This window comes from Barbatula barbatula (assembly GCF_947034865.1).
Source record: "Barbatula barbatula genome assembly, chromosome: 21".
In the NCBI taxonomy this organism is placed as follows: domain Eukaryota; kingdom Metazoa; phylum Chordata; class Actinopteri; order Cypriniformes; family Nemacheilidae; genus Barbatula; species Barbatula barbatula.
In genome coordinates, this window is record NC_136784.1 from 14,051,381 (window position 1) to 14,078,882 (window position 27,502).

Here is a 27,502-nt window from a genome sequence, read left to right on the forward strand (position 1 = left end):
CACAACCATTGTTGTTACCTCGGGGTGTATGCGCAATACTGTACATCACCTGTTGTGTTTTGAAATCTTTGGATGAAACCGCCTCAAAATGAATAGATATGATATTCTGTCATTCTGAATGCATTATGTATTAGAAGAGTATCAACAGGGGGATGTGAATTGAAATTTGTATTTGCTTCAGATTTCCATCTGTTGATTTGTATTATTAATTTTAAAATCTGGTCCTTTCGCGAAAGATTATAATATATTTATGCCGGGAGATTTAGTTAACCTCTACTCATGCATACATACAGAATTATATCCAGGCAGGCAACCGATTCTCCAACACTCCTCTCAATAAATAACATAAAAGATGGCTTTATTCAATATTCAAACGCAGAGCCATTGATCATAACAATGGTTTAGAAGAGCTCATTAAAGACAGAAGCCTTTTGCATTAACTACATAGCCCAGGTCCTCAGATACATCTCAATCCACAGAGATTGTGCGAAAACCATCGCAGCCACATTGTTTATTATGAATGATCCTTTATTTCTGAATAACCAAATGACCTTACAGAAATCGCCCTTGCGTTCTCTCTGGGCAGACTTCAGACCGTATAAATGTGACTCCGTTATGTTCGTTCATTTTAAAAGAAACAAAGCAGTCACACCGAACAAAGAATTACACTGGAAGAGAATTTCAAGGGCACTTTGGCTAATTCAGATGGCCAGGTTGCATAGCAACTTCATCCATTCAGTCCAAGCGAGTGTCAAACCCTGATTTCCATGAGCAATTTGAGATGATGTCATTATCTATTAACAGCTTGGACACGGGTGGCAAAACGCTCCACTTTCAAGAAACCAAGAAGCAATTCTTAGTCTATTTTTACAACAGGGATGATGTAATGCTTTTGAGTTTATGAATCGTGCAGCGCCACCCTGTGGTACTACGAAACATTCCTTTATGGAAGTTTCTCAAACAAATGACATCATGTGTTTACATGGTGGGTGGGTTAAGGTGGTAGATCAGAAAGAAGTGAAAGAGACGATGGGTGAGGGAGAGAAAGCAGGAATCTTACTGAGTCGATGTGGATGAGCGAGAAAGATACAAATGTGAAAAGAAAACGGAGAGCGTTTGGAAATTGAGGTGGCAAACTCTGTGGGGTCAGATATTTTGTGGGATCCGGTTAAAAAAACAATCCCAATATTTACTTAAGCCACTTAGCAAAAAAAAGAATTTCGTTGGACCGTGGATGGTACTGTAACACCACAGAAATAGTAACAGCACTGCATTCATACATAAACATAATTACCATATTGATATAGTGTAGTTCATTTATATATGCTACCATTGAAATTGTTCATCTTTTGGGAGCTTGTAGGTTATAAAACATGCACCTGCACAACTCTACAGTAGCAATACAACCAAATTTTCAATTGAATACTACATTTAATTCCATCATGTAAAATCTCAATAATATTTAAAACAATATTTTCACAGTGTCTTATAAACACCTGCGCTAAAGGAACCAACACCATGTATAAGATGATCCAGGGTGGCTTTCTGTTGTTAAATTGCGCCGCCTTGTGGTAAAAATTGAGACTTAGAGGCATGTTTAGGCTATTATAGAAATGCTGTGTTCTGCCCTTTATTCTTCCTTTTGGAAAACTGCAAGTGATCAGTGTACAATTCTCAATGTTCATTAAAAGATCAGAAGAAAGTCTGGTTAAAGGATCAAAGCTGTTGTAATGAGTAGATTTAAGGACCAAGACTATATAACTGTGTAATAAACATTAAAGAAATAAAAAATAATTAAATACACTACCCATCAAACGTTTAGGATCACTTATTCTTTATATTTTCAACAATTAAAGGGATAGTTCACCCAAAAATGATGTTATTTACTCACCCTCAAGTTGTTTCAAATCTGTATACGTTACTTTGTTCTGCTTAAAACAAAAAGATGCTTGGAAGAATATTTGTAATGTTCAGTTCTGGGACATCATTGACTGGTAGGAAAAATTTTAATGGCATCAAATGTGCCCCAGAACTGTTTGCTAACATCCGTCCCAGAAATGAAAATTGCTAACATTCTGCCACAGCCTATTTTTTTTATTGTGTTTATAGAAATGTATACAGGTTTGGAACAACTTGATGAACAAATGAACACAGAATTTCATTTTTGGGTGAACTATCCCTTTAATAGTGAACTCATCAAAACGACACAAATGTTATTGCAGAAATTATACCACAAATTTGACCTCCACCCCCCCAAAGGATTTTATGCCAGTTATTTAAGTCTTTTTTGTAGAGTGTCAGTAGGAAATAGAATTTCTTTTTGCCCTTAATTGTAATAATACAGTGCGAGGTTTGTATGCACATGTGTGACAACAGCCACAAACAAATGACACTGGATTATTACAAATAATGGCAAAAGAAAGTTTGGAAATGTAAACTGATATGTTCTACTGACACCTTACAGAAAAAGATCTACGAATTATGTAAAATAACTGTCTTGAAATAATTAGTGCTGTATATTTCAGCTTTAGTGTAGTCAACCTTTGGCTAGAATGTGCAGAAATGTTTTCTTGGCATTTCATCAGCCAACTTCTAAAAGTATTACATTGTGATGCTTTTGAAATAATATTGAAGGTTCGTCTTCAATTTCAATAACGTTTTGTTTTATAATGAAAATAATTGTAAACATCCAGACATGCTTCGGATCAGTCAAGTTACCCTAAACGTTCGAGCAGTAACGTATACAATAAATATAAAATGATCAATATATCAGCAATAAATACTGTTTTCCTTAAGGAAGGTATGCGTCAAATAAAAAAATGGGGAAGATACGTTGTACTAGCGTTGTAAACGGACAACATCAGTTTTGTTGTTCAATATAAACAATGCACCAAAAATATATGGGTGGAGAAATTCAGAACTTAATGTGACTCATTTCCCATGGTGCCTCTGTATAAACCGGCAGGAAATTAAGTTTGTTTATCCAATATTAGTTTCTACAGTACTGGCACAAGGTTACCTTTAGCATCACCTGTTAGCATCAGTTTGCCTGAACCCAAATAATCTGCTATTTATAAACCACACGCTCCTCTTATAAACTAAATGCCACTTTATACTTGTCAACTGTTAAAAGCCCTCTCATAAAAAAAAATAAAAAAAAATCAAAGATCAGTTACAGGTTTCCTTTCCATTACCGTCAGAAAAAACAGCTTTGAAGATAAACTGATTCTCTTGGAGGAAATAAAAAAATAAATTATTGAAAGATTTTGAAAAGAACTCTGGGAAATTCCCGGATGCAAATTTAGACTCAACTTATCATTCATCATCACATCTCACACAAACACACTCACACTGAGGGTGACAGGCTGTGAGGGTAAAAGCTTTCAGTCCTGTTTCTTGATGTGTCCGGTACTGTGATGGTTTAGTTCTTTGGGGCTGAAGTCTCCACAGAAGCCATTAGTTGAAGGCCGAGACTCTGACGGTGAGTGTCTTGGTGTTGATTCATGAAGACATTGATACTGCTCCACAAAATCTTGGCATTTCTGCGCAAACCCGCAAAAATCACCTGCCACAAAATAAGACAATTAACATTAGTACAGTCTAATGCAAACCTCTTATAACCGGGGGCCTCACTTATGATACGTGAGTAGGCACAGATTTGATCGTAAAGCGTGTACGCAAAAATACACTTCAACGTTTATATTTATAAAAATTGGGGGTTCTTCCACTTGACCCCATGTATTTAATATTAATAAATGCGACTGGCCTTTCATCAGAATCTATACATATATCACAAGCAAAAATGTAAATAAGACATTTTAAAATTACAAAATGTCTGGTGGGGAATGCAACATTACAAAGTTGAGTAGGGCCTTAAAAACGTTTTCAGACTGACATTAAAGGCCGTGGGTCATAAAAGGTCCATGGGTTTAAGAAACAGTTGAGAAACACTGTACTAGCAAGCAGCACTGAAAACGCAATGTAACATTTTCTTCGTGTCTTTATGAAGTTTAACATGCTGAATACGAAAATCTAAAATGTTTTACCGTCGACAATACTCACAAAAAAAAGGATGCAGATATGACAAGGTACTGGCGTAACACTGAGCAGTTTAACATAACAGTTACTATAACTTCATCATTAAAAACATCATAAGTGAACATTTGATTTTATGACTAAGAGGCCGTTTACATGTGACCATTTTCAACCGCAAACAAATATATGTTTTGGCTGTCCGTTTACACGGAAACAGCATTTTAGGGCCTGAAAACGGGTCTCAAAGTGCAACTTTTACCATGTAAATTGCAAGAGGGAACATTCTGAAAACGATGATGTCACTCAGATGCGTGTCGCGCGACAACATGCCAAAACAACATGGCGGCTTCCCGTACTATGAGCTCTCTCTGCTCAACGATGTATAAATGTGGATTTGCTGCACCAATAAGACCAGAGGAGAGACACGATTTACATTCACCAGACTTTTTAATACCATTGGTCGACGTATATCTGTGTTTATAGCACTTTTGGCTTATAACTGTACATGTGTATAGTGTATATTAAGCACCACAGAATTTTACAAGATCTATAAAATGACAACAATTTGTTACCACATTCATATCATGGGTAAGGTATAACAATATATGCATGTATCTTTCTTACCATATGTGATCTTTCCTTTGTCTTGACAATCAATGGCCCTAAAGAGGTCACCAGCAGCGAGCTCGCCGACCCCCAGAGCCGTTTTCAAAATTGTGGCCAACTCATCTTCTACAACAGCTCCATCTTCTTGTGCTTCAAACATCTGGAGAACAGAACAAATCTGTTATTTCAGTGATCATTTCAAAACATTTACATCATATCATATTGTGCCATCGATAAAGACTCAAATCAACATCCTTAACTCCACGATCTAATAATAGCATGTGGTTTGTGTCTCTTTTTAGGTTCGTCTGCCATAGAGGAGGAACCATAATGAGAGTTTACAGAAACAAGACTCACAATGAAGGCCAGTTTAATGGTGTCCAGATATCTGAAAGGTCTGCAGACCACGGACAGAGCGATGACATACTCTTTCACGTCCATCACCCCATTCTGGAAACACACAATCTGTTTAAAACCACAATCTGACACGCAGTATGCAAACATCCATCATCATCATCATCATCATCATCAGAGAAGATTGTGCTTTGAATAGATTAGTAAAGCCGTTTAAGTCACACATTTTTGTCAAAACAAGCTTAACCTCTTCAAAAAGTGAGAAGATGTCCTGGACTGCCTCTGTCATGGGTTGGTTGAGATACCGGGCAAAGGCCTGCACGTCCAATCGGTTTCCACTCATCTGACGAGCCCTGATGGCTTCCTCATGAAGGACTTCATCTGTGACCCTCGTCTTCAGTCTGTGATGCAAAAAGCCAAATAAAACAGACACAGCAAGTGTCATTGTACAACTCTTACCATATCTACTGCTTGAGATCACGATGTGTAGGTTCCCTTGCAAGTTACAGTTGTACAGTACATCACAATTCCATTTGACGTTCATGTGAAGTCGCCATAAAAAAAGACATTTTTTTTTATATTTAGGCTAGTAACAGTCACCTCTTCTCTATTGGTTGGGTATTGCTTCTGGTTTAAACACTTAAGATTTCTGTGAATTAAAATACGTTGTCTCTCAGTGTGTCCCTTTGTCACATCCATAACAATCGTCTTTCCCTCATCTTAAATAGAAAATGTGTATATAGAGTGATATCTGGACTTGGTTTATATTTGACTAAACCCCTTAGACAGTTTATTCTATATTGTGGTATTAAATAAATACATTCTTTACATAATTTATAAGTCTTCACTGAAAATGTCAAATAAAAAACTTAACCTTTTTGACTCCAAGGCCACACACTAAAATCACTAAAAATGTCGAGAACCCCTGCTTAAGTAATTTTACTCTAAAAATAATTTTGCATTTTTTACATAGTTTTCACCCAAGTAAAACATGTTTTACTTGGGTGAAAACTATGTAAAAAATGCAAAATTATTTTTAATGTACTTTTTAAATTGTAACAAATTACATGTATTTATCAAATGTAGTCGAGTAAAAAGTATTACATAGGCTATACTTTATGTAGTTAAGTACAATTTTTCCCAACACCTCTCTACACCTCTGCAATACCGGAATTGCCTGCATGTCAAATATTGCAAATGTCCAGAGTCAACATTGTTTAGAATAGCCGAATGATTTGAGTACCTCAGCAGTTGCTTAGGTAAATGCAGACAGCAGCGACAGGCAAGCAAATGTTAATGCCCCTGTGTGCATAAGTGCAAGAAAGTTGTGTTTTAATACACCAAGATGATATAAAATAAGCGATCCGATAAGTCTATAAAGTTATTGTACATCCCATTTTCAATATCGTGCAACTCCTAATGCAAACCTTAAATACCACCCACTGGATTTCCAAATGCAGAAATTCTGGACCATGAAATTTAGCCTTTAAAGTAAAACCCTGAATTTCATAATTCCAGTCCCTTTTGATTGTGTTTCCAAATCACACTCACTAGAGGGCGCCAAGTTCACTACCAATAAACATCATCATACTGCTGTAGCATCATTTGCTCTCATTACGGTCCCTGTGCTGGCAGGCAGAGAGCTGCGTTTCATCAGTCAACCCGGTGTTTCTCACTCTACCGAGCGTAATGGCCGCTAACACTTCAGCTTTACTAGATCAATACTGTGATGTAGAGCTGAGCTTTGGGGATGAAAATGCTGATGGATTGAATGACTCATTCACCTCATGACCAAACACTCATGTCTCTCATAACTGTGAACACAATTAATAATAAAATGACTTCAAATAGCTACAGAGTTTATACAACGAATCCTATCTGATGCTGGTTCTAAAGACACTAATACTTCAGCCAGCTGGTTGGTCTACTCACCCTAAACAGCGCACCAGTCTTGCAAACTCCAGCAAGCAGGTGTCTCGGGGCAAACGCAAAGGGCCCTTGGCCATAGCAAGCTTGCAATCTTCAAAAGAGTAGTCGATGATGGGCACCCCCAGCGCCCTACAAAACAAACACAACACATGATGTATATTGCTGACAATGCATTCCTGATGACGTTCTTGTACGGGAAAGACTGGTTTGGTTGAAAGTAAGGTGTAAGGTTAACCGAATCTAGTAATTCTGCAATGTCATGTCAGCAAATTTTATGAAATAATATGATGAATACGTGAATAAATACGTACATTGTTAAAATATCTGTAAAAGGCGGCACAATATTCACCCAAACGTGAAAAGATTCTGTCAGGATTTACTCGCCCTCAAGTAGGGATGCACAATAAATTATCGTCCATATTGCTTTTGGCGATGAATAGTCATTTTTTATTTTATCGGCAGATATATTGCAGCCGATAAATCACAAATAATTTCCTCAGGGTGAATTTTTTAAGCTCACAGTTCAAATTCAGTACAGTAATGTCTTTGCTAATATCAGTATGAGAATGACAAAGTATTGTTGGTAGGTACAGTATGTAGGTACAGTATTTATGAATGTGTAAATAATAGGAAGAAAAGCATATGATATGAATCCGACTGATGTATGCTTTCTGTCTCGATCATGGTTAGTTATCTTCTTTCCCCTGAAAATAATGTACCAAGCCTACTTTGCACTAGTTGGTTACCTTGTTTTCTGAAGTCAATGTTTTCAAATAAAAGCAGTTGTCCACTTTTTGCCTTTTCTTTCGGTCTTAGGGAATTTTATATTACTATTTAGATACTGTATATCAGCCATATATATCGGTTATCGACTTACAATGTTAGAGAACTATCAACTATCGTTATCGGCCAAAATGTACATCTCGGTGCATCCCTACCCTCAAGTTGATCCAAACCTGTATAACTTACTTTCTTCCTAATATATTTCTCTGTGTTCACCGGAACAAAGAAACGTATACAGATTTGGAACAGCTTAAGGGCGAGTAAATTACATTTTTGTGTGGGGAAATGCAGTGCATTGCATAAATGTATTTGCTGAAAAAAATGAAAAAAGATCACCAGCACATTTCTCTTTTTCGTTTCAAGTGCAGGTGTCCCGTCACTTTAAAAATGAAGATGACTCACTTGGCCATGATCCGCCTCACATTGCTGGCGAATAACGCAGGATCCTTCTTCTCTTCCTCTGATGGGCTGTATGTAGGGAGATACTAGACGGACAACATTAATTTACTGATTCATACTGTACACCATAAAATACTATATATCAGATATTGATATTTGAATGAAAGCGCTCACCTCTATTTCTACGGAATTGTGTAACTGGCATAACGTCAGCCATAAAATCTTAAATCTGAAAGCAAACATTGGGATTTTGTCTGTGAGCCATAGGGGAGAGTGGGGTGGTTTGTGCCAGGGGGGGGAAGTAGTTCCACCCCTTGTTTTTGGAAACCCATAGAAGAAATTGGCCATGTGACCACATAATTTTGAAAAGCCATCCATTTTACTCATCCTCCAAAGAAGAGAGACACATGGCATGAGAAGTAAGCACATTTTAGCTCAAAAAACTGTATTTTGTCTTTCAAAGTAAAATTCCTATGATCAAGGTTTTTTGATTATAGTGTCTGAACAATTATAGACAAGTTGGAAAAACATTAGCACTTAAACAGTGTGAATAGCAGGCTACACAATGTGTATATACAGTAAGCATGATGTTAGCTTTTCACTGCTGGATCATGCTAGTTTTCAAACTTGTGGGTGTGGGGTGATTTGTGCCAAAGGGCCTGGGTTAAGTTGTGCCAGTGGTATAACTCACCCCCACTTATGATTATTTTCAACATATTATTCATTTTGTAATTGTACTCTTACATTTTAGCACTTCAACTATTTGACATACACACACAACAGCGAAAATAATAGGGCTGAAAAAACGAAAATGAATGAAAATTAGAAGAGAGGGGCTCTGAAAGTGTCCAAACCAACCAAACTCAAAAAGAAAGCGACTGTCTACAGTAGAGAGTGACATCTCCAGCGTTGCAGGTAAACCAAATCCTATAACTACGTTGGATTGGTGGAGAAGGTTGAGGGTGGAGACATGAGCAAAAAAAGGCAAAGTTGTAAGAAGTCTGTGGATGGAAACCCCATCTTTACATTTAAAAAGAATTATGAAGAAGTCATCCCTAGAGGTGATCTGCTCAAGGAACAACCCACACCCCATAAACAGGTACAGCCAGAAGGAAGCAGAAGTTTATATTCCCCTGCAGCATTGAGAAGTGGGATGTTAAGGAATAGACAAGATAGCTAGGCCTATTGTGTATTACATTTTTTGTGTTTTCCCAAAAACTACAAAATATGACTTATTCCAACAGTTTAATAAGGTGACAATATCTAAATAAACCTTAAATGATCAATTTTTTTTATTTCATTTGTCTTGCTTTCATATAGCACTACAGTTCACAACATTAGAATGTTCTGATTTACTTCAGAAATCACTGGCACAATTTACCCCAGCGTATTCTCCCCAAAGGCACAACTCACCCCGCGTCAGGGTCAAGTTGTGCCACAAGACCACTTTTTTCCCAAAAGCTATATTTCTGAAACAATTGATTTCAGATCCAAAGTTATTGTTCTCAGGGATGCACCACATCCTGAAATATATGTACATTCTCAAGTTGAAGGCATTACAGTCATGGCCTTACTTTAAAGTCACTTTGAGTAAAAACTGGCACAACTCACCCCACTTTCCCCTACATGCATACAAGCATGACATACAGTCCACACCCAAAGGACTGACAAGAGGTTGGGGAAATGTTATTTTCTACTTAATGTTTGCTGTAATTTGACAATATAGGCGGTCTTTAGCTTGTCACCACACAAACATAGTTAATTCGTCCCAATACGCAATCTATGGCATATTTCATTCTGTAGGGTGAAATACAGTATGACCAATCCCGACAGGTTTCATGAGATTCACTGACTGAACGTCTCATATCGCTTTCATTATAATACACAGTGACAAACAGGGTGAATGAGAACTCGAGGGAACTCACGCTCCAGGGCCCTGCCATGTCCATGAGATGGTATCCTAGTGAGAAAAGAAAGGCAATGAATAGGTTTGGCATCCCTAACAAACTTTAGGGACGAAGGTGCTAAACTAAACAAACAGGCTAAACGAGGACACTCCTATCAACAACCTGCACACACACTTCCAACTCCAAACTTGACTTTACCGTCGGCGCCTGACCTTGATCTTGTGATAGTACGACCTGTTCTTATATTCCAATAGGAATAGACGCTACGAAAGGAGCTCGGACGTGTTTTCCAGGAAGTCTAAACATAACCTGTCTGCTTTGCTTGTATTATTTATCAGAGGAACCCACATTGACCTCAAAGACAGAGAGAAGACAGAAAGTGGACAAAGACGCGATCCATCGCACAAATAGTGAAATGTTTGTTCTGCTATGAGCAGAGTCAATGAGCTGTGAAAAGGCTGCTGGGTTGAATGGAGCAACATAATCTCTTTCTGACAGGAAGTGGGAGTGGCTTAACATTGACACTGTAAGGGCACACCCTGTTTGGGTGGACGGTTATTCTTACCATCTCGTTCGGATAACGCAACACCACAGGCTGCACAGGAACTCCAGGGATGAACGCACCTGGAGGAGAGAGAAATGGGTGAGGATGAGCGGGAGTGGCAGGGCTTGTATTGTGACAGCTATAGGGGCTGGGTGTGGCTATATACAGGGGCTGGGTGTGGCTTTACAGTCCCATTTACTGTAATGGAACATGACTCTCGTGTGGGTGTGAACTCCAGTATCCAAAATCATTAACCTCTGGGTGGATAAAAACTTCATAAGTTTATTCATTAATTATGATTCAATATTCAAAATAATTCAATTGAAACGTTGAGTCTTTATTAGACATGATGAGTGTAGTTAAATTAAAATAAACGAAAACAAAATAACAAAAGCAGCCATTATCTGCTTTTGTCTATAACAACATTAAAAGCACAAATAATTCAATTTTATTTATATAGCGCTTTTCACAATTTGCATTGTTCCAAAGCAGCTTTCCAGGGGAGAAACGAACCCCCCCCCCCAAAAAAGGGTACGACACAGAACATGAATAGTTTAACTTGTTATAAAAAAGACCTAGTAAATAATATCTAATATCAGCATCTCCTGGTGGTTTATTTAGCATATTTTGCATTAAGTGAATGCTTGGCTGAAAAGATGCGTCTTTAATATAATAAAATGGTTTCGTCAGACACACGCGACTGACCCGAAGTTAACTTACGGTTAGTGTTTGTTTCTGCAGCGAATAATATAACTATTTACATTTTCATCAATTAATAATAACAATATTAATTTAAATAAATATTTTATTGTATAATAATAGTATTAAATTAACAATTTTATATCATTTGTTGAATGGGTCAAGTAACTGTCGCATTTAAGTCTAGTTAACTTTAAAAAAAGTTAACTTTGGGCCACAAAATCAAGAATATGCAGAAACTTTTAGAGGCTGTTCACATTTCGAATCTTTTGTGTGCGCAAAATCGCTACTTTAAATGTAAAAGCGCAGCACACACGCTCAATTGCGGATTTACGCATGCGGTGTGGGGCCTCATTTTTCAAGGCCCGTCAGCACCACATCGAAATAAAATATTTCAACTTTTCAGAATGCTGCACCGCAGGTCATGTGACAACAACCAAACAACCAATATAGACAAGGTCAGTGAAGATGGAGACACAACTAACGTATCCTTTGTTAATACCTCCTCTTCTCAACGGCTTGCGTGACCCATGGTTGCTTAGCAACGACAGATGCCAGGAGAGTGCAATCTCCTAGGTGCTTTGGAGAAAAAGGAGAAAGCGGTGCGGCTCGCGTTTTCTATGCGAAATGTGAATCAACCCTAATGTTTTTGATGAAACCTATAGATTTACTTTATTCGTATTATGTTTTTATTTTTCAATTATTTCTCTTAATAACCATGTCGCAAACCAGTTATTAACATATTGTGCAGATGCAATTGAAATACCTGTAATGAGCTGGACACCCACTTAAAATCATGATTAATACAGCCATGAAAATTCTGTTATTGCAAACAAACCTTCTTGTCACTAAACATGTCTTTTCATGCAAGCACAATATTTCTATTTAATCCATTCACTTTCATATTATGGTAACTACAAGTGACCACCCTTAGGAATAATAAAGTGAAATGAAATATTATTGTTTTAGTATAATAACTTTTCTGGGAAGGTGAGCAGCAATGCCATTTGCCAGCTTGCAAAATGCCCTTCAGCTTGCCACTCTTTATTACCTGCTGATAACATGAGGGGAAATCAGATATCCTGTTCGGCCAACAATGTTTCTATTCATATTATAGTTCATTGCATGCATCATTTTAGCGATTAAAAAAATAAACATTTAATACTTTTTATTTGTAGTATGTACTACGTAATGATCTGTCAAGTTAATTAAACAGTTGGACATTTTGGAGGGGTTCAATGAAAATTTGTGGGGGGCAATGAACCCCCAAGCCCCCCAGACCGCACTTTTATATAAAGCTATCAAAACGACTCCAAAAATGAAACGGCAAAGGACATTTAAAAACAACAGGTGTGAACCAAAGTGAAACTCATGCAAATCTACAAACCACCTTTTTCCAATTTGCATCTTTGCCATTGAGAAACAGCAGCCTTGCCTGACCAATTGGTTCCTTGACAATATATTCTCTCAATAACAAGAAGTCAGCCAGAAGCAAAGGTGCTTCTTAGCTTTCCAGTCATCAATATACCAATAAAACCCATTAAACATTATGGTCAATGTAAATTTGACACTATATACTATATTGCTTACAACATAATGTTGAATGAACACTGCTGAACAAAGGCACAGAAAGTGCCACAACTCTCGGCACACATTCAAACTCCATCACAGGGCCATTGTGGCTTTTGTTTGGGAGAGTTATCTGGCTGCAGGTGTTGTTTGGTAAATCGAGAGCTCCAGAATTGAATGTCGTGGAGAGAAAAGTGAGTAAGCCAGGCCAGGCGAGAGAAGGGGAGGAGATTAAGGGACCAGAGCCAATTCAGTGATTGACAGAAGAGGGGAATTTGAGATGAAACTACTCCACAGTATACACAGGAAGAGGAAGTCGATCCCCAAATCTCTCAGCTCTGTGAAGCACGATGAGCCGCAGATTAGAGAGAGAACAATTATACCTACAGGGCAAATATTTGGCCCAATATTGTGAGGGACCATCTCGACCAAACACTAATCTCTCGCAAATACTCGGACACTTTCGGCCTGAGCGTGACAGCGTTTTTTAGACCGCAGATATCAGATGTGCATAGAACGAGCAAGTTTATACATACCAGGCTTAAACGCGATGAGACAGGATCTATTGGTGCATGTGCCTTCCGGGAATATCATGATCTAAAAAACAGATCACAGACAGAAAAGAACTGCCTCGGCTTATTCCTTCACACATGCTTACACAAATATACTGATCAAAATATTTGAATACACAAAATATATCAAAGTATGGATGATTCTGCATGAGAAGCTTAAACAAACTATGTTTTAATGCTTGATGTCTATTTTAGAAATAAAATCACTTGAGTTAGTCGATTTGGCAAATAACCATCTGGACCCGAGGTCATTTTTAGCTGATGAAAATTACTAACATTCTTCCAAATATCTTTCTCTGTGTTCATCAGAACAAATTCATTTATACAGGTATGAAATGTTATTCTGGGTGAACAACCACAGTGTCAAAATACTTTTTGGGAGCTAATAAAGTGTGTTTGTTCTACCTGAGGCCACTCGCCAGCCGAACACGCCCTGCGTCTGATCTCCTCAACAGTCTTTTTCCTAGAGTCCTGATCCGAGCGAGACACAAACACGGGCCGGATGAACTTAATAAGGGCTGAAAGAACAACGGAAAAGATTTACATGAGGAAAAAGAGACGACCTGCAAAATGCTGAGACACATTTTATTATCCAAACATTCAAAGTGATTTTCTCAAACAAACAAAGCAAAATGATAGTTCTTATTCAAACTACAATCAAATGTGAATCTGCACCCAATGGTAAGAAGCACATCACAAATGTCCCTACCAGGATTGATTCTCATAAACAATAGGACAGCGTTTATACAGCAACCCACAGAACATTTGGACTCGGGACACTTGAACGAGATGAGATTGTTAGTCTTTTTACAGAGAAATCCTAAATTATTGAAATGTGTAAGGAAAAAAGGTCTTTATTCACCTTAACACAAAGTGCAAAAAATGTAGATCTAGTTTCAACCGTTTCTCTGGATCCTATGATGTGGATTGACAGCTTGATGCAATTTCCTCTCACATATCTAATTTAAGCCTTTGGTTTACGAGTTAAAAATATGATTTCACGAAATCATGAAGCTGTGACTATGTAAACACAGCAGACATCACCTGTATGTTTTAAAAGTGTTACTATTTTATATTCAACCATTCAGACAGATGGTATTCATTTTCGGGTGGGTTCGCATTCTCTTAAAGTTGGGAGCACCAGTGCTGCTACCCATAGATATGGTGCCACCCAGGTAAAAGTAAATTTCAAGCTTTTTTCTACATTTATTTGCTTAATGTATGCAAGTCGCCTTTGCATGCTATTCAGTTATTAAAAAAAGTCTAATCTTTGCAGTTATATTAGAGGAAGGGGATTGTTTACATTGTGTAGTTAAAAAGTTGTTTGCAAAATTTGCACAATAAAATGGTTCTGTATTTTGACTGGAACTATCATGCATTGTGATTCCTTCACTTCATCATGAGTGCCACCTCTTTATAAACCGTATCATTTTGTGGGACTTGCTAACCTATAACACGGCATAATCTACAATATTCACTCACCATATGACAGTATAAAAGGGCATTTTAACTTTCCTCTCTCAATCAGTAGAAAATATGTTTAAATAATACCCCCATGTACCGGAAACCGGCATAAATCTGGAAAATACCGCTATATCAATTTATGGTCATACCGCAAAGCACTTTTGTCAGCATTCCAAACACACGCATACAGTGTTCGGCGCTGTCTCACATCTGTCAAAGCAGAAATAAAACCGCTCCTCTCTGTATGTTTTTTCTGTCATCTCCAGTCGCGCTCATATGTACATTGCATGCACTTGTTTAGTCTTTTCGAATGAAATATTTGAAAAACCAAATATATTTATGTGTATGCTTTTTCAGATATTTGTGGTCAAAAGTGGACAAAATAGACAGATTACAGCAGCAGGTGTAAACGGGTATATGCCTCTTTCGTCCACTTGTGATCCGATCGACAAAAATGCATGTTATAAAGACTGCAGGGAGCCGCAGCAGGGGGGCAGAAGAGCCAAATGCGACTCGAGAGCCACGGGATGCCAACCCCTGGTCTAGCACTTGTTTACATAGAAAATCGGTGGGAAAGTAACACCACGGGATGGAAATGGCATGAATGGCAGGGCCGGTGTTCGGTCAAATTGTCCTATCCTGTCAGATTTTCCTAGCATATGGCGAAACTTAATCTAAACCACATCCGCAAAATAAACAGGTAGGATGATTTTACAACGTAAAATACCCTGTCAGACAGTCCTACCAACATAAAAGAAACATGTAGGATTTATTTACAGTGCAATACCCTATCAAATTGCACTACAAGTATTAAATAAATATGTAGAATGATTTAACCAGGAAAAAAATCAGATTCCCGTAGCAGTATAAAATAAACAGGTAGGATGATTTTGCACAAACATGACATAACATTAATGTGCGCATGCCTGGTAGGATAATCTGATGGGTAGGATGAAATTTCAGGACACTGGTCACTGTAGCTCATAGCCGCACATACTTTGTGCAGTTATTAGCGTGTTCTGTACATTAATGAAAACAACTCACACAAATGCCCCCAAATATATTTTGAGGTCACACAGGTTAAATTTTGGGAGCATATGAGACTGAAATGGTTACAATTACTATCAGTAGTATATATAAATAGTGTCCAAATCCTTGTACAACACAACTATGCGACAGGAGGTCGTCACGCATGAAAGTCACAAAGTAAAGAGACTATGAAATCTGTGGCATGCAAAACCACATACAAGCAATAAACAAACCATTACAGCCCGAAAAGGCAAGCATTCACACAACCATTATCCCCTAAACCAGTTTAACCTGGCCCATGACAGAATACCAACAATAGAAGAAAAACATGACATTCAAACAACGTATGGATGAAATGGTCATTTCAAGACTTACTTCCCCAGACTGGAATGTCTTTGCTCTCTGCCTTCATCACTATGGATGCCATTGTCATGGTAACCGGGATGGCGTCAAAGTAGGATGAGTGGGGGGCCATGGTTAGGATGGCCGCTTCGCTGGGCAGAGCTGGCTGTCCCTTCACACGGATCCAATGGAACCCCCCGGAAAACCACATGGCCCTCATAATGGCCTTTAAGACCAAATCCACTAACCTGGAGCGAGAAAAAAGGAGACCTGACTACTTCAATAAGCAATACATGCACATTTGAAAATAAATAAAGTATGCAGTTAAGTAGGTAATATCTCAACAATTCAATTTTTCAGACTGTTGATACCAATAATCTAATGCACAAATCCATTAACGACACGAAATAGTTGCAGCAAATGTTGAACCTTGAAAAGTCATTATTGAATGATGATTGGATATTTGTACTGGTGGTGGGACTTCATTCATGGGAGTGGTCATATTCCCCTCCATTCGTAACTCATGTCAACTCTCAGAATGATAAGAATGGAATGTATATAGGCTTCATATTGATGGATTAGATCTGCTACCGTTGGCAAAGGGAAGATGATACACGTTGCTGCAAGGAAAGAATGAAGAACCTCCTTAGCAGATCTCGGCAGGTGGTGCTGGGAAGGAGGGAAGCTAGGGCAAAATCCCAAGGGGTGCTTGGGGAGTTGAGTCGGAACAGAACAGAAGTGAACAGATTACATTGCTAGGATGGAAGGATTGGCCACATTTCTAGATTTATAAGAACCAATCAGCTGCAAAGCGAGTTTCCTGACTGAACCATGGATTAATAGCAAAGTAGCAATCTATGTAGGCGTTTGAAGTCTGAAAACCTCGCCTATGAGTTTCATTTCAGCTGAGCGAACAAAGCCTTAGTCAAAAGATTTTCAGCTCGCTTTCCACGCTAATTGAAACTGCTATAAATAAGAGCAGTGCATTGTGTGTGTGTGACGTATGTGCGACACACCCACACAGTGATTGTCTCGCACGTCACCATTCAGATCTTCACACGTGTTTTAACCACCATTGCCTCTATTCCACGATCACTTGATAGCTTCCACAAAAGCTTTTCTATTTTCTTCAGTTTCTTTAAACCATGTGCACTGGTGTGTTTTCTCAAGGTGTAGTAAGGCATTCACTCGGGTGTCATCCTGGTCCAACAGTTCGATGACCTACTTACTATTGCTGTATCTCAGAGAGATTGTGTATGCATGTGTGTTTATGCATTTTATAGACAGTTTTCAATATTTAACAAAATTAGTTAATGTATAAAAAGTTTCCTTCAACACCATGCACTCATTTCATGTGCTCCTTGAAATGCATTCTGGGATTATTTTACCTTTGAACACTATGCAATGCTTACATTTTGACCTAAATGTGTTATCTTGCTGCATTTGCCATCGCACCTACGATACTCACCATCTCCACCAGGAGAGAGGCTCTACCGCATCCTCAGAACGGCCGACGGTGGCCACAAACGCAAAGGGCCAGGCCAACAACATCATGAACGCGGCAAACAGCAGACGCACAGGAAAGAGTGTCACGGTCATCACAGCTATCTGTAAGAGAAAGAGTTTAAAATGCAAACTGTTTTAACGTTGGTCAGCTTCTGAAGAAAGAATGTGAGGTATGAGCATCATATGCAACAGATAGCCTAAAGGGCAACCCGCTTGGAGCGATAAAGAAATATGCGGCGAGACCACATTGCATTTTGCAATGCTATGTTATGCTCGGAGAGAGAAAGATCAAGAAGGATCCAGGGGAGCATTAGTATTTGGATGACACCCAGCTGTCGTAATGCTAGACTGGCCATGGAGGTTCAAACTGAGGTTTAGCTGTTCCAAGCACAATTATTTCAGAGAAGAAAGGTTGAAGCAAATAAACTAAGACGCATAGTTTTTGAGAAGCTCTTAAACAAAGCTATCAAGATTTCAGATTTATGACTTTTGGATTGAAATCTCTAATCTAAAATTTACATCAGTGGTTAGCATAAAAAAAATGAGGAACACTGGGGCCTCATTTATCAAATGCATCTACAATCAAATTAGACCTAAAAGATCTCAGATTTGATCTCACACGGGAATACGATCTCATCACGTTTTCACTTCTTTGCCAAAGCAGAGAACGTATTTACGAAATGCACTCTGTAGAGCATAGGGCTACACGATAAATCGCGAATTAACCGCACGATTAGCCGATTTACTACAATTGTTTTTGCGCAGTTCTTCAGTGAAGGACGGTTAAATGCCGCTGGGTCTGAAAGGCAGAGGGCGCTCGCGCAGAAACTCCACATTAGCGCACCAGAAGAAGTGCAACACCACGCGTAGTTCCAAACAATGCTTATGGGCATCTTTCTATCACTGTTTTTCAAGGCTTCTCAGGTATTTTTATGATAATAAAGTATATTTATAATGATGATGTTTGACGGGCGTTGCATTTGTGATTTCAGATGGGGCACACTTAAGAGCTGTGCTTCATGAACAAGCTGCGCATAAACACGTAATTGTCGCAATATCAAAGTCGCAATCAACTGGTCGATTTACGCAATATTTAGTGAAAAATCGCAATTAATCGTGCAGCCCTAGAGCAGTTTGTCCCTTTAGGGCTCCTGTAGAAACTACATAGCGAAATTCCATGTAAGGGTTCCCACATCGATGTAAATAGAAATAGCTCATTCTAAGGTTATAAAATCATAACACTTCATTATGTAAGGTCTTTATACATCTCTGAAGACATGGTTATGTATATTATATTGCATTTCTGTCAAGAGATCCTCAAAAAAATTACACAAAAAAAGAATCGATGTGTTAAATTGTAACCCGTTACAAATAAATGTAAAGTAAAAACATTAGCTTCAACAAAATGAAATTTAATTATACTATTATAATAAGTAGTATCTTGACCATAACAAAATACGTATGGTGACTATAGTAAGAAAGTCATCAGCCCAAAGCACATGGACGGATGTCAGCCATGCAGCTCAGGATAACAAGCTCACATTAAAGGAAAATATAGAGGAAACAGGAAAGAGGTAAATGTCAAAGAGGGACGTCAACTGATATTATCGATATTTTTCTCTTGTTTATCCCATGAGAAGGACATTCTCATGACACCTGATATGCACCTAACATATGATATTAAAGATTAAACCACTATAGCGTCTTGTAGTTTTTCAATAGTTCCGGTCCTGGGTGCATACACATGTTTGCATTTGCAACATTTTACAGTTTTCCCTCACGGTCAATTCAAATGTTATGCCCAAATATATTTACTTTACATGATGTTTTCTTTTTTGTCTTGTAACATGGACTTTTCACGCACTTGCATTCTATGGATAACATCATTCTATTTTTGCAGCCAAATGATAAAATGTTAAACATTGCCGACTGTGGTTAAATGCTAATGACGATCGGTAGTTTAAAAAGTCACAAGGACCGAAGACAAGAGAGAAAACATGCACGCACACACATTCAGATCCTGAAGGGTTAATGAATATTTAATCTGCCTGAGAGTGTGTGCTTCCATTTCCAAGAAAAAGCCGGTTTTTCCACCTTGCTCATTTTCTAGAGGCTGGAAAAAGGATATTTCACATAGGCTACGTGTCATTCGCTAGCCAAGATCTCGCCTGACTGGATTTTTGTTTTGCAAAATGTATTATATGTTAGCTATTAAGCAACTGGTTGAAGTTGTCGTGGTGAGATCGGAGAATCTCTCCGAGATGCTTATTTGATGTGGATGGCCTCACCACATTAGGAATCGATGAACTGTTGGTAGCGACGGTGCGGTCTGTTTAGTGTTTATTTATTAATCTGGCGCAGCTGTCAACACCTGCGGCCTGCCCTGACAGAGAGATCAAACTGATCTAGAGCCTAAACCGATGAGTCCCTTGGGAAAGGGAGGAAGAGCAACAAAGAAAAGTCAAGAGAGCAGGCGTAAAGCTCCTGTAAAGCTACAAAACATACAAAAGCATTGATTCCCACAAACTACACCTTGTGCTTTTGAATGCAGAACATGCAAAAATAATTAGCTAAGAGCAAAGATTATAATCCAAACTATTAAATTATGGAGCGATAGCCACACCCCTGGTCCACACTACGGGGTGCCATTAGCAACCTCCCCCTTCCTCTTCATCTCTATACTCCATCTGCTGTCGGGCTGAGGGGGGAGAAAGGGATGAGGGGGTGGATCTAATCTCTGCAGCTGGTTAGGGAGTCCATCTGCATCCTAACTTGTCTTCAAGCACTGTAAAGATGCTCTTAACTGCACATTTACATTACATTTTACATTTAGCAGACGCTTTTCTCCAAAGTGACTTACATTGCATTATCCTATACATTTTTTTACATAGGTATCTGCAATCCCCTGGGATCGAACCCACAACCATGCATTGTTAACGCAATGCTCTTACCACCGAGCTACATCTACCCTTTTGATGCGCTATAAAACCTGATCCTGACCTCTAGAAAACGCCAGGAATGCAAAAATTCTTTGTGACATGGTCTGCCTACAAAAAGACAAGAACTGACGACATAAGTGGAATAATGGAAGAGTACAGGTTTCAAGCTGGCAAAAGTTGGAAAAAAGCTTGCATTATATAGACCTCCATATCAGGAGAAACAAAAAAAATGTCATTATATAATTGATGCTTCACTCCGCAAAACTCAAGTCAAAAGAACCCAGATCTCGGGTTCCTACATCCCCGTGGAACAATATAATTACAATTTGTTCACACAGTATTTATCATCCAACGTCAATTTGTTTGTACTAGGGATGTTGCGGTGACGGAATTTTCCCACCGGTTAATCGACGTGTAAAAACACCGGTACTACCTGTTTTACCAGGGTTGTGTGTTTTGGATTTCTGGGCGGCCGAAAATGCGGACGTGCACACGTCTCGATTTACTTTTCACTTAAAGCTGACGTACACGTTTAAAACGGGCCATATGACAGGTCTAAACTAATACTATCATTGTCTTTAGATGTAATGCAATGTGTAAACACAATATAAGATTCAAAAACGCTGTATTTTCCGCATACCGCGCATGATTGTACGTATCCCCTCTTTGCCCCGCCTGTCTGAAACGTGATGATTTTTAACAAAGCTCATCGTTCTTAAAAAAAAGTTGTGCTGTGATTGGCTAACCAGTTAACTACTGCGTAATGATTGGTTGAAACTGCAAGCGTGATGGAAATGTAACACATCTTACCATATTTGGAACATCAGGTTCCAAATCAATTGTACTCACAGGTACGGCCACCTTACTTGCGTAAACGTTTGGGCGGTCTTAGTCAAGTCATACCACGAACTGACGTAGATTTGTGGGAGTGTGGTTACACGAGGCATTTCAGGCAGGTCTTGGTGAGCATTCGCTTTTAGACCGAAAGCATCTTTTTTTCCGACACTTTAATTTTTGCAATTTTACATGTCTAATACATGCAGGGGCAACTTATAACACAGAACCACGTATTCGCGCAATAGGACCTCATTAAATCAACTTGGCTTTTAAATCAAGTTATATCATTTGAACTTAAATTATATTAGACTGACTTAAATCAAGTACAATAAAATATGTACGATTTAAAAAATGAAACCGGAAGTACTTCTGGACCAGCGTTTACATTTTCCGAAGAGGTCTATAATCAATACATGGGAAAAAAAGGTAGCAGCAAAGACCTATGCTTTAAAAGAAATCATGTATAATGAATGCTTTAAACATTTTAAGCAAAGCAAGCAGCTGATGGGTCTTAACACTTGCAAGACACAGAATAATTAATGTATGTTCCAACCACATCATCCATATTCATGTCAACATACAGGTCACAAAGACAACGAATGCTGAGGATCAGTGAGCATTAACCACTATGCATTTTGTTTTACAGATTCCCAACCCCAAAGAGTGTGTAAACAGAGAATGGCAGAAAGACATGAAGCTTTTAGATACTTTTTGGCCATCAGATGGATACAGTGTTTGTCATGTCATCTTAAGCATGCATGTTTTCATAGCAAATGATTCAAGTAATCTTGAATTTTCCCAGTATACAGCAAAAACAAATAATTCTTACTAAAAGCACTACACATCCATTCTCTTTAGCTCATGAACATTAGCTTTAGTTGCAATTTATGGAACAAGCTAAAATGCATCTACAAGCTATAATGCTTCTAGAAAGAGCAATGTCCTGAGCTCATGTTACAGTTACAGAGAATTATAAGCAACAAAAACATGTTTAAAAGCACTAAAATGGACTCTTCTTCACGTACATGTCATGATAAGTGTGCTATGGCAGAAAGACAGTTAGCAAAAGTGCTTTTCTTTGGATGATTATTCAAATGCATGGTCTGCAAGCGATTTTTCAGATTGTTTCTTAGATGCGAACAAGGCTGATGATGTTTGATTGCTAAGAGCTCTCCAGTACAGAGGTCTGAAAAAGACTATCATCTAGTTAACACTTCTCCAAGGCGCCCATTTCTGCTATAACAAAGAACTTTTTCATTGTGATGGAACACGAAGTTCAAAAGAAACACGTAAGCTGTAGGCCTGGGTCTTATTAAAATAACTTTTATTACACTACGATGTTCCATTTATCATTCTGTACAATGTATGTGGAAATCTGTGATTCAACTAGGCTTTTTAGGAACATTGAAGCAGCTGATGATGAAAAACAGTAAAAAGGAGTTTATGAAAACTGACCAAAATGTCCTCCAGACCGAATTACATCTCTGCTTCTAATTTGCCATAAACGAAAAGACTCATGATATCATGTGGTGGAGCTCCATTTTTACAATACCTGAATTTGTATCAGTGGAGTAGAATTATAAAATATTTGCGTACACCCAAAATTCTGCCACAGTATCTATACCTAAACCTAAACATAGAGCTGATCAATCATTGTGTCAATGTGGATATACAGCTAGCTCATACATCAAATGGTATCCCTGAGGGACTTCTAATGAGTAAAATATAGTTGTAGTGAGGCAGGCGGGTTTCGAGGTGTGTCTTGTATCACAGAGGAGATCGGGAGCATAAGAGGATGAGCGACCAGACCGTCAGTGAGAGAGGACCAGGCCTGGCTTTTAGTTATGGTCTGTGTGTGTTGCCGGCAGTCGTCCGTGAGGGGGCTGCCGGCTGTCCATTTACGTTTTTATTTATTTATTAAAAGTTGCTTTATGTTCGTCGGTTCCCAGACCCCTTCCTTCCTTTTATAGAACCTTGTTACAGTAGAGCGGAAACCCGGGAGAAAGGAGAGTGCAGTCGGTGAGCCCTCGCCGCAGAGTAGCCTCGCGGTGCCGGAGAGTTCCGGCAGCGTGGACGAGACGCGACCACCAGCAGCTGCCCGAAGCGGTGGTTCTGGAGCAGACCTCGCTGCGGAGCACCTGGGTCGAGGTGGGATGGCTGCCTCCTCAGAGGGAAAGGGGCAGGTCGCCACCTTCAGCCAGAGCCTGAGTCCATCCACCCGAGGGGAAGGAGCAGGGGCGGAAGAGCCAGGAGGGGCCAAGCGCAGTCTCAGGGTACCCCCGGCCTGTGAGGGGCGATGGGGGTATGTAATGAGGTAGGCAGGACGAGAGCCAGGAATTCGAGGCCGGTGCGTGAGTGATAACGAGTGTCAGCTGTACACGCACCAGTCTCATATCACGGAGGAGATCGGGAGCATAAGAGGATGAGTGACCGGACCGTCAGTGAGAGAGGAAGAGGCCTGGAGTTTATGTTGTGGTTTTATTATGTTTCTATGGCCAGCAGTCGTCCGTATGGGAGCTTCCGGAATTTTACTTTGCTTGTTTATTTTATTTAAAGTATTTTTACATTCTCCGGTTCACGCCTCCTTCCTTCCTTTTATGGATCTTTTTACAATAGTCTGTGGTTAACATTGTAATTTATATTGAAAAACAAAATCTCTTTTTATACAGTAAACCTCACCCATTCATTTTTAAACCGCTGAGTGCTGTAAAACATGTTGAACTAGATTAGCAAGGATGTTATGTGTCATTTATCAAGCTTGTAAACTGACTCAGAGGAGAGTAGTATTAGTATATTAAGTGGTGTAGTCTACATGATATGCAGGTATACCCACTAGAAAAGATATTAACGTAACTGTAAGGGGATTGTTGGCATATTCAACTTTACCTAGCCAACTTCACAAACGTTAGTTTGTGTGATGAATTAATAAATGAGGGAGAAAAAAACCTACACAACGATGTATGCTATATAATTGTTGATGATAAGAGATGAGAATACCTGGCCTACCTTGTGAAAGTTAAGCTAGAGATAAAGCAACAGGTGCTTTAATACTAAACAATGAACATCTGTTCAGTTTTATTTAGTTAAATATCAATGCCAATAATAGGCACAACTTGCACTCATAAGTGTGACCAAGTTTGTGAAAACTAGGCTAAAAATCGAGTTATAGGCGACAAGCATCAGAGTTTGATTTTAGCCATTTATATTCACTATATCAAAATCTAAAGATTATACTTTCTCTGGATATTCCTTACATTACGTTGGTTGCTCTGCTTAAAAAAATTATATAAGCCTGCCCAAAACACAAGATATGCGGAAGGGAATCAATAGGACACCCATTAATGCCCAAGACATTTTCCTAAAGAATTGTGGTTCGTAATAGTAAACCAATAGAATTGATGTAAAACAATTTTTTTAGCAGGGTGGGTTTATGTAGAAATAGTATATCACAAATTACTGACTTTATAGCTGGGTTTTCACATGGATCACAAATGTGCATTGCCAGCTGATAAACCTGTGCATTGGGGGTTGTATACATATACCATCTAAGGCTAAATGTGACAGTGATTAACAAAACCAGCAAGTCCCCCAGCTGTCATGGGCTATTGAAATATTGCTTGCAATAAATCTTTCAGAATGCTCTTGATCGAGTCATACTCTATGCATCCGTGAGTGTGGTGGTGCTTATAAAGGGGTTGTCGAACTGGGACGAAATCAGAGTATACTCACTACCAAAAACTAGACTACGACACTGGGTATATTGGTTAGGTCCATGCATTTAAGTACTGAAAGAAAAAATGAAATCTATTAAAACATAAGAAAAAAAGCCTTTTTACAGATAGTTAGAATATCGACTTTTATTAATATGGGCTAGTATGAAGAACGCTGCTGTGTGCAGAACAAGTACGCAAGTACCCTTCCTAGTGTGCGAGCACAATTTGAACAGCTCTTTTATACTGCATTGAACTCCATGCCTAACAAAAACACAGACACACCATTAACCCCATTACATAAACATGTGACCACATATGCGTAAATCGCTTTGAGAGGATGTAACATCAGTTTTGTTCAGTTTATCTACACTTTAGATGATCTTCTGCATGAAACCGTGTCAATGAATTGCGCGTTTGAGATTTAACTGAGGAAAAAAAATGCATTTTTACACGCGTCCTGTAGGGAATACGGATATAAATCACTGTACGCTCCTCAGAATAATAAAGCTTAGAAAGACAGCACGTGTTTTACATGAAAGTAAAAACAACACTCATGGCAGTATAGGGACTACAGGTGAAGGGATGGTCTTCTGTACTCTCTATTCAGTTTGAACGCTGTTCTCTTTTAACCCATCTACACTTTACTAAACAAGAAGCCACAAGCGAAAAATCACCCGACTACGGTGTATAGTCACCGTAAACCGCACGTTTTTTTTTTTACGTGAGATTGACATTTCTTAAACGTGGCTAAAAGGACGCCACAGATAAAACACAGGCAACCCTTTTCATTTAGGTCATTTTACCACAAGAGCATTAAACCACACGACATTTAACCTGCAGAGCTTTTGCACCTGTGTGAATATTTGAACCAGTCGGAAGATCTGAAAGTCTCACGGAAGGAAAGTCTTGAATATTTAGGCAGATGACGCACGACTCGTGTCACTCGGCTGTGCGTAGCCTAAACATGACAATATTACGCGTGCTTTAACGCTAAACGACATTGGGAACTACGACTAAATGTTCAGTTTGATCAAATGAGGTTACCGGTGACACGGAAACGTGGTACAAACGGAAGGTTCAACTACATCGAGGCTTGCAGATTGGAGAAAAGCGAAGATTTCTTTACCTTCAGTTTCTGCAGTGGAGTGAATCTCAACTCGTGCACGAAAGGGTTTTTAAAGTTTGCATGAGCTCCCGAGTGCTCTCCGTGTAGTTTTCTGTTAGGAAACCTCATTCTGACAAATGGAGATATTTGTAAACGCCGGCTAAAGGTCGAGTCTGAACCACTCGTGCTTGGACGCCGTTCTGTCCTTTTAATTTACCGAGAGATCAGCATCACTCCGTGTTGCTGAACGCTGTTGTGCGCATGCGTGATAAATGCAGGTTCTGACATCACTTCGGGGGGTGTTTGAAAGCTAAGCGCTCTTCATCCATCATAACAAACAGTAACACGGAGTCGATGGGTAGTTCGTGCTCTAAAATTGCCTAGAGGATCCTTTTACGTGACTATTAGCGTGCACAGAACACGTGCTCAAACCGCAGGGATCTTATCAACCTAACAGCATCTTTCCACAGTGGGCCGCTGCTGGGAACGATTCTCGGTAATGGTCGCATGTGAATGATGGTCATTCTTAGATTCGGGGCAAGAACAGACCTTCTGTCCCATGAAGGCTAAACAATAACATTATTGACCCGAGTCCAGCAAAGACTTCAACGCTTGGATGTATTTGCTACAAACACAAATGAAAACGTTATGAATTGACTGTGCTACTGTCTCTCTCTTGCTTATGCAACGTTTTCTATAGATGTAATGTACGATCTGCTTATTTTCCATCTTAAATGTTTGACATATTTTTGGGGGAAAATAGATATAAATAAATAGCCCACTTATGGTAAAACAAAGGCTTAAAAACTAAAAGGATTTATAACAAGTATTTGAGGCAAGACGTTTATGATTCTATCATTTAACGCCCCCTGCTGTAAAAAATGGCAAAGCTCCGGGAAGTGCATCCCCTGGCGTCGAGCGAAAGAAAAACTGAAACGGCATCAAATATAAATAAATAAAGGCATTTAACTCATAAAGTTTAGGGTAAGGTTAGGGATGTAGGGTTTAAATATCTCAATAATTGCCATCATTTTAATATTTTTAGAAATATGATGATTTACACTAATATAGCATTATGTTAAATGCACAACAATACTGAGGTGCAAATAGTAATTTATACTATACCACTATTTATAAGTATCAACAGCTTCGAACTTCTATTTCTACTTT

At 38.9% G+C, this 27,502-nt stretch overlaps 1 protein-coding gene across 2 annotated transcripts; it reads right to left on the reverse strand.

Annotated features, from left to right (window-relative positions):
* Positions 1 to 342: 342 nt before the first annotated feature.
* lpcat1 (lysophosphatidylcholine acyltransferase 1) lies at positions 343 to 26,845 on the reverse strand. 2 transcript variants are annotated; one of them, XR_013788145.1, is made up of 15 exons: positions 26,354 to 26,845; positions 17,701 to 17,840; positions 16,266 to 16,480; positions 13,803 to 13,915; positions 13,362 to 13,422; positions 10,579 to 10,637; positions 10,032 to 10,066; positions 8,281 to 8,335; positions 8,110 to 8,192; positions 6,928 to 7,053; positions 5,243 to 5,396; positions 4,999 to 5,091; positions 4,660 to 4,801; positions 2,187 to 3,565; positions 1,304 to 1,861 (listed from the first exon to the last, which is right to left on the reverse strand). XR_013788145.1 is itself a non-coding variant. In XM_079484676.1 (14 exons), the coding sequence occupies exons 1-14, from the start codon at positions 26,459 to 26,461 to the stop codon at positions 3,384 to 3,386; spliced, it is 1,566 nt and encodes a 521-aa protein (XP_079340802.1). In that variant the 5' UTR covers positions 26,462 to 26,845; the 3' UTR covers positions 343 to 3,383. The 2 variants fall into 2 exon arrangements, 1 of the variants encoding a protein (XP_079340802.1); XM_079484676.1 differs by having other exon boundaries at positions 343 to 3,565.
* Between the last annotated feature and the right edge of the window lie 657 nt (positions 26,846 to 27,502).

What these genes read in the sequence shown, in the direction of transcription:
- lpcat1 (XM_079484676.1), bottom strand. Translation starts at nt 26,461, where the DNA reads ATGAGGTTTCCTAACAGAAAACTACACGGAGAGCACTCGGGAGCTCAT. An exon ending in AGACTGGTGCGCTGTTTAGG is followed by an intron (nt 5,397 to 6,927) that starts GTGAGTAGACCA and finishes TTTGCATCACAG; the next exon opens with ACTGAAGACGAGGGTCACAG. An exon ending in TCTTCTCACTTTTTGAAGAG is followed by an intron (nt 5,092 to 5,242) that starts GTTAAGCTTGTT and finishes GTGTGTTTCCAG; the next exon opens with AATGGGGTGATGGACGTGAA.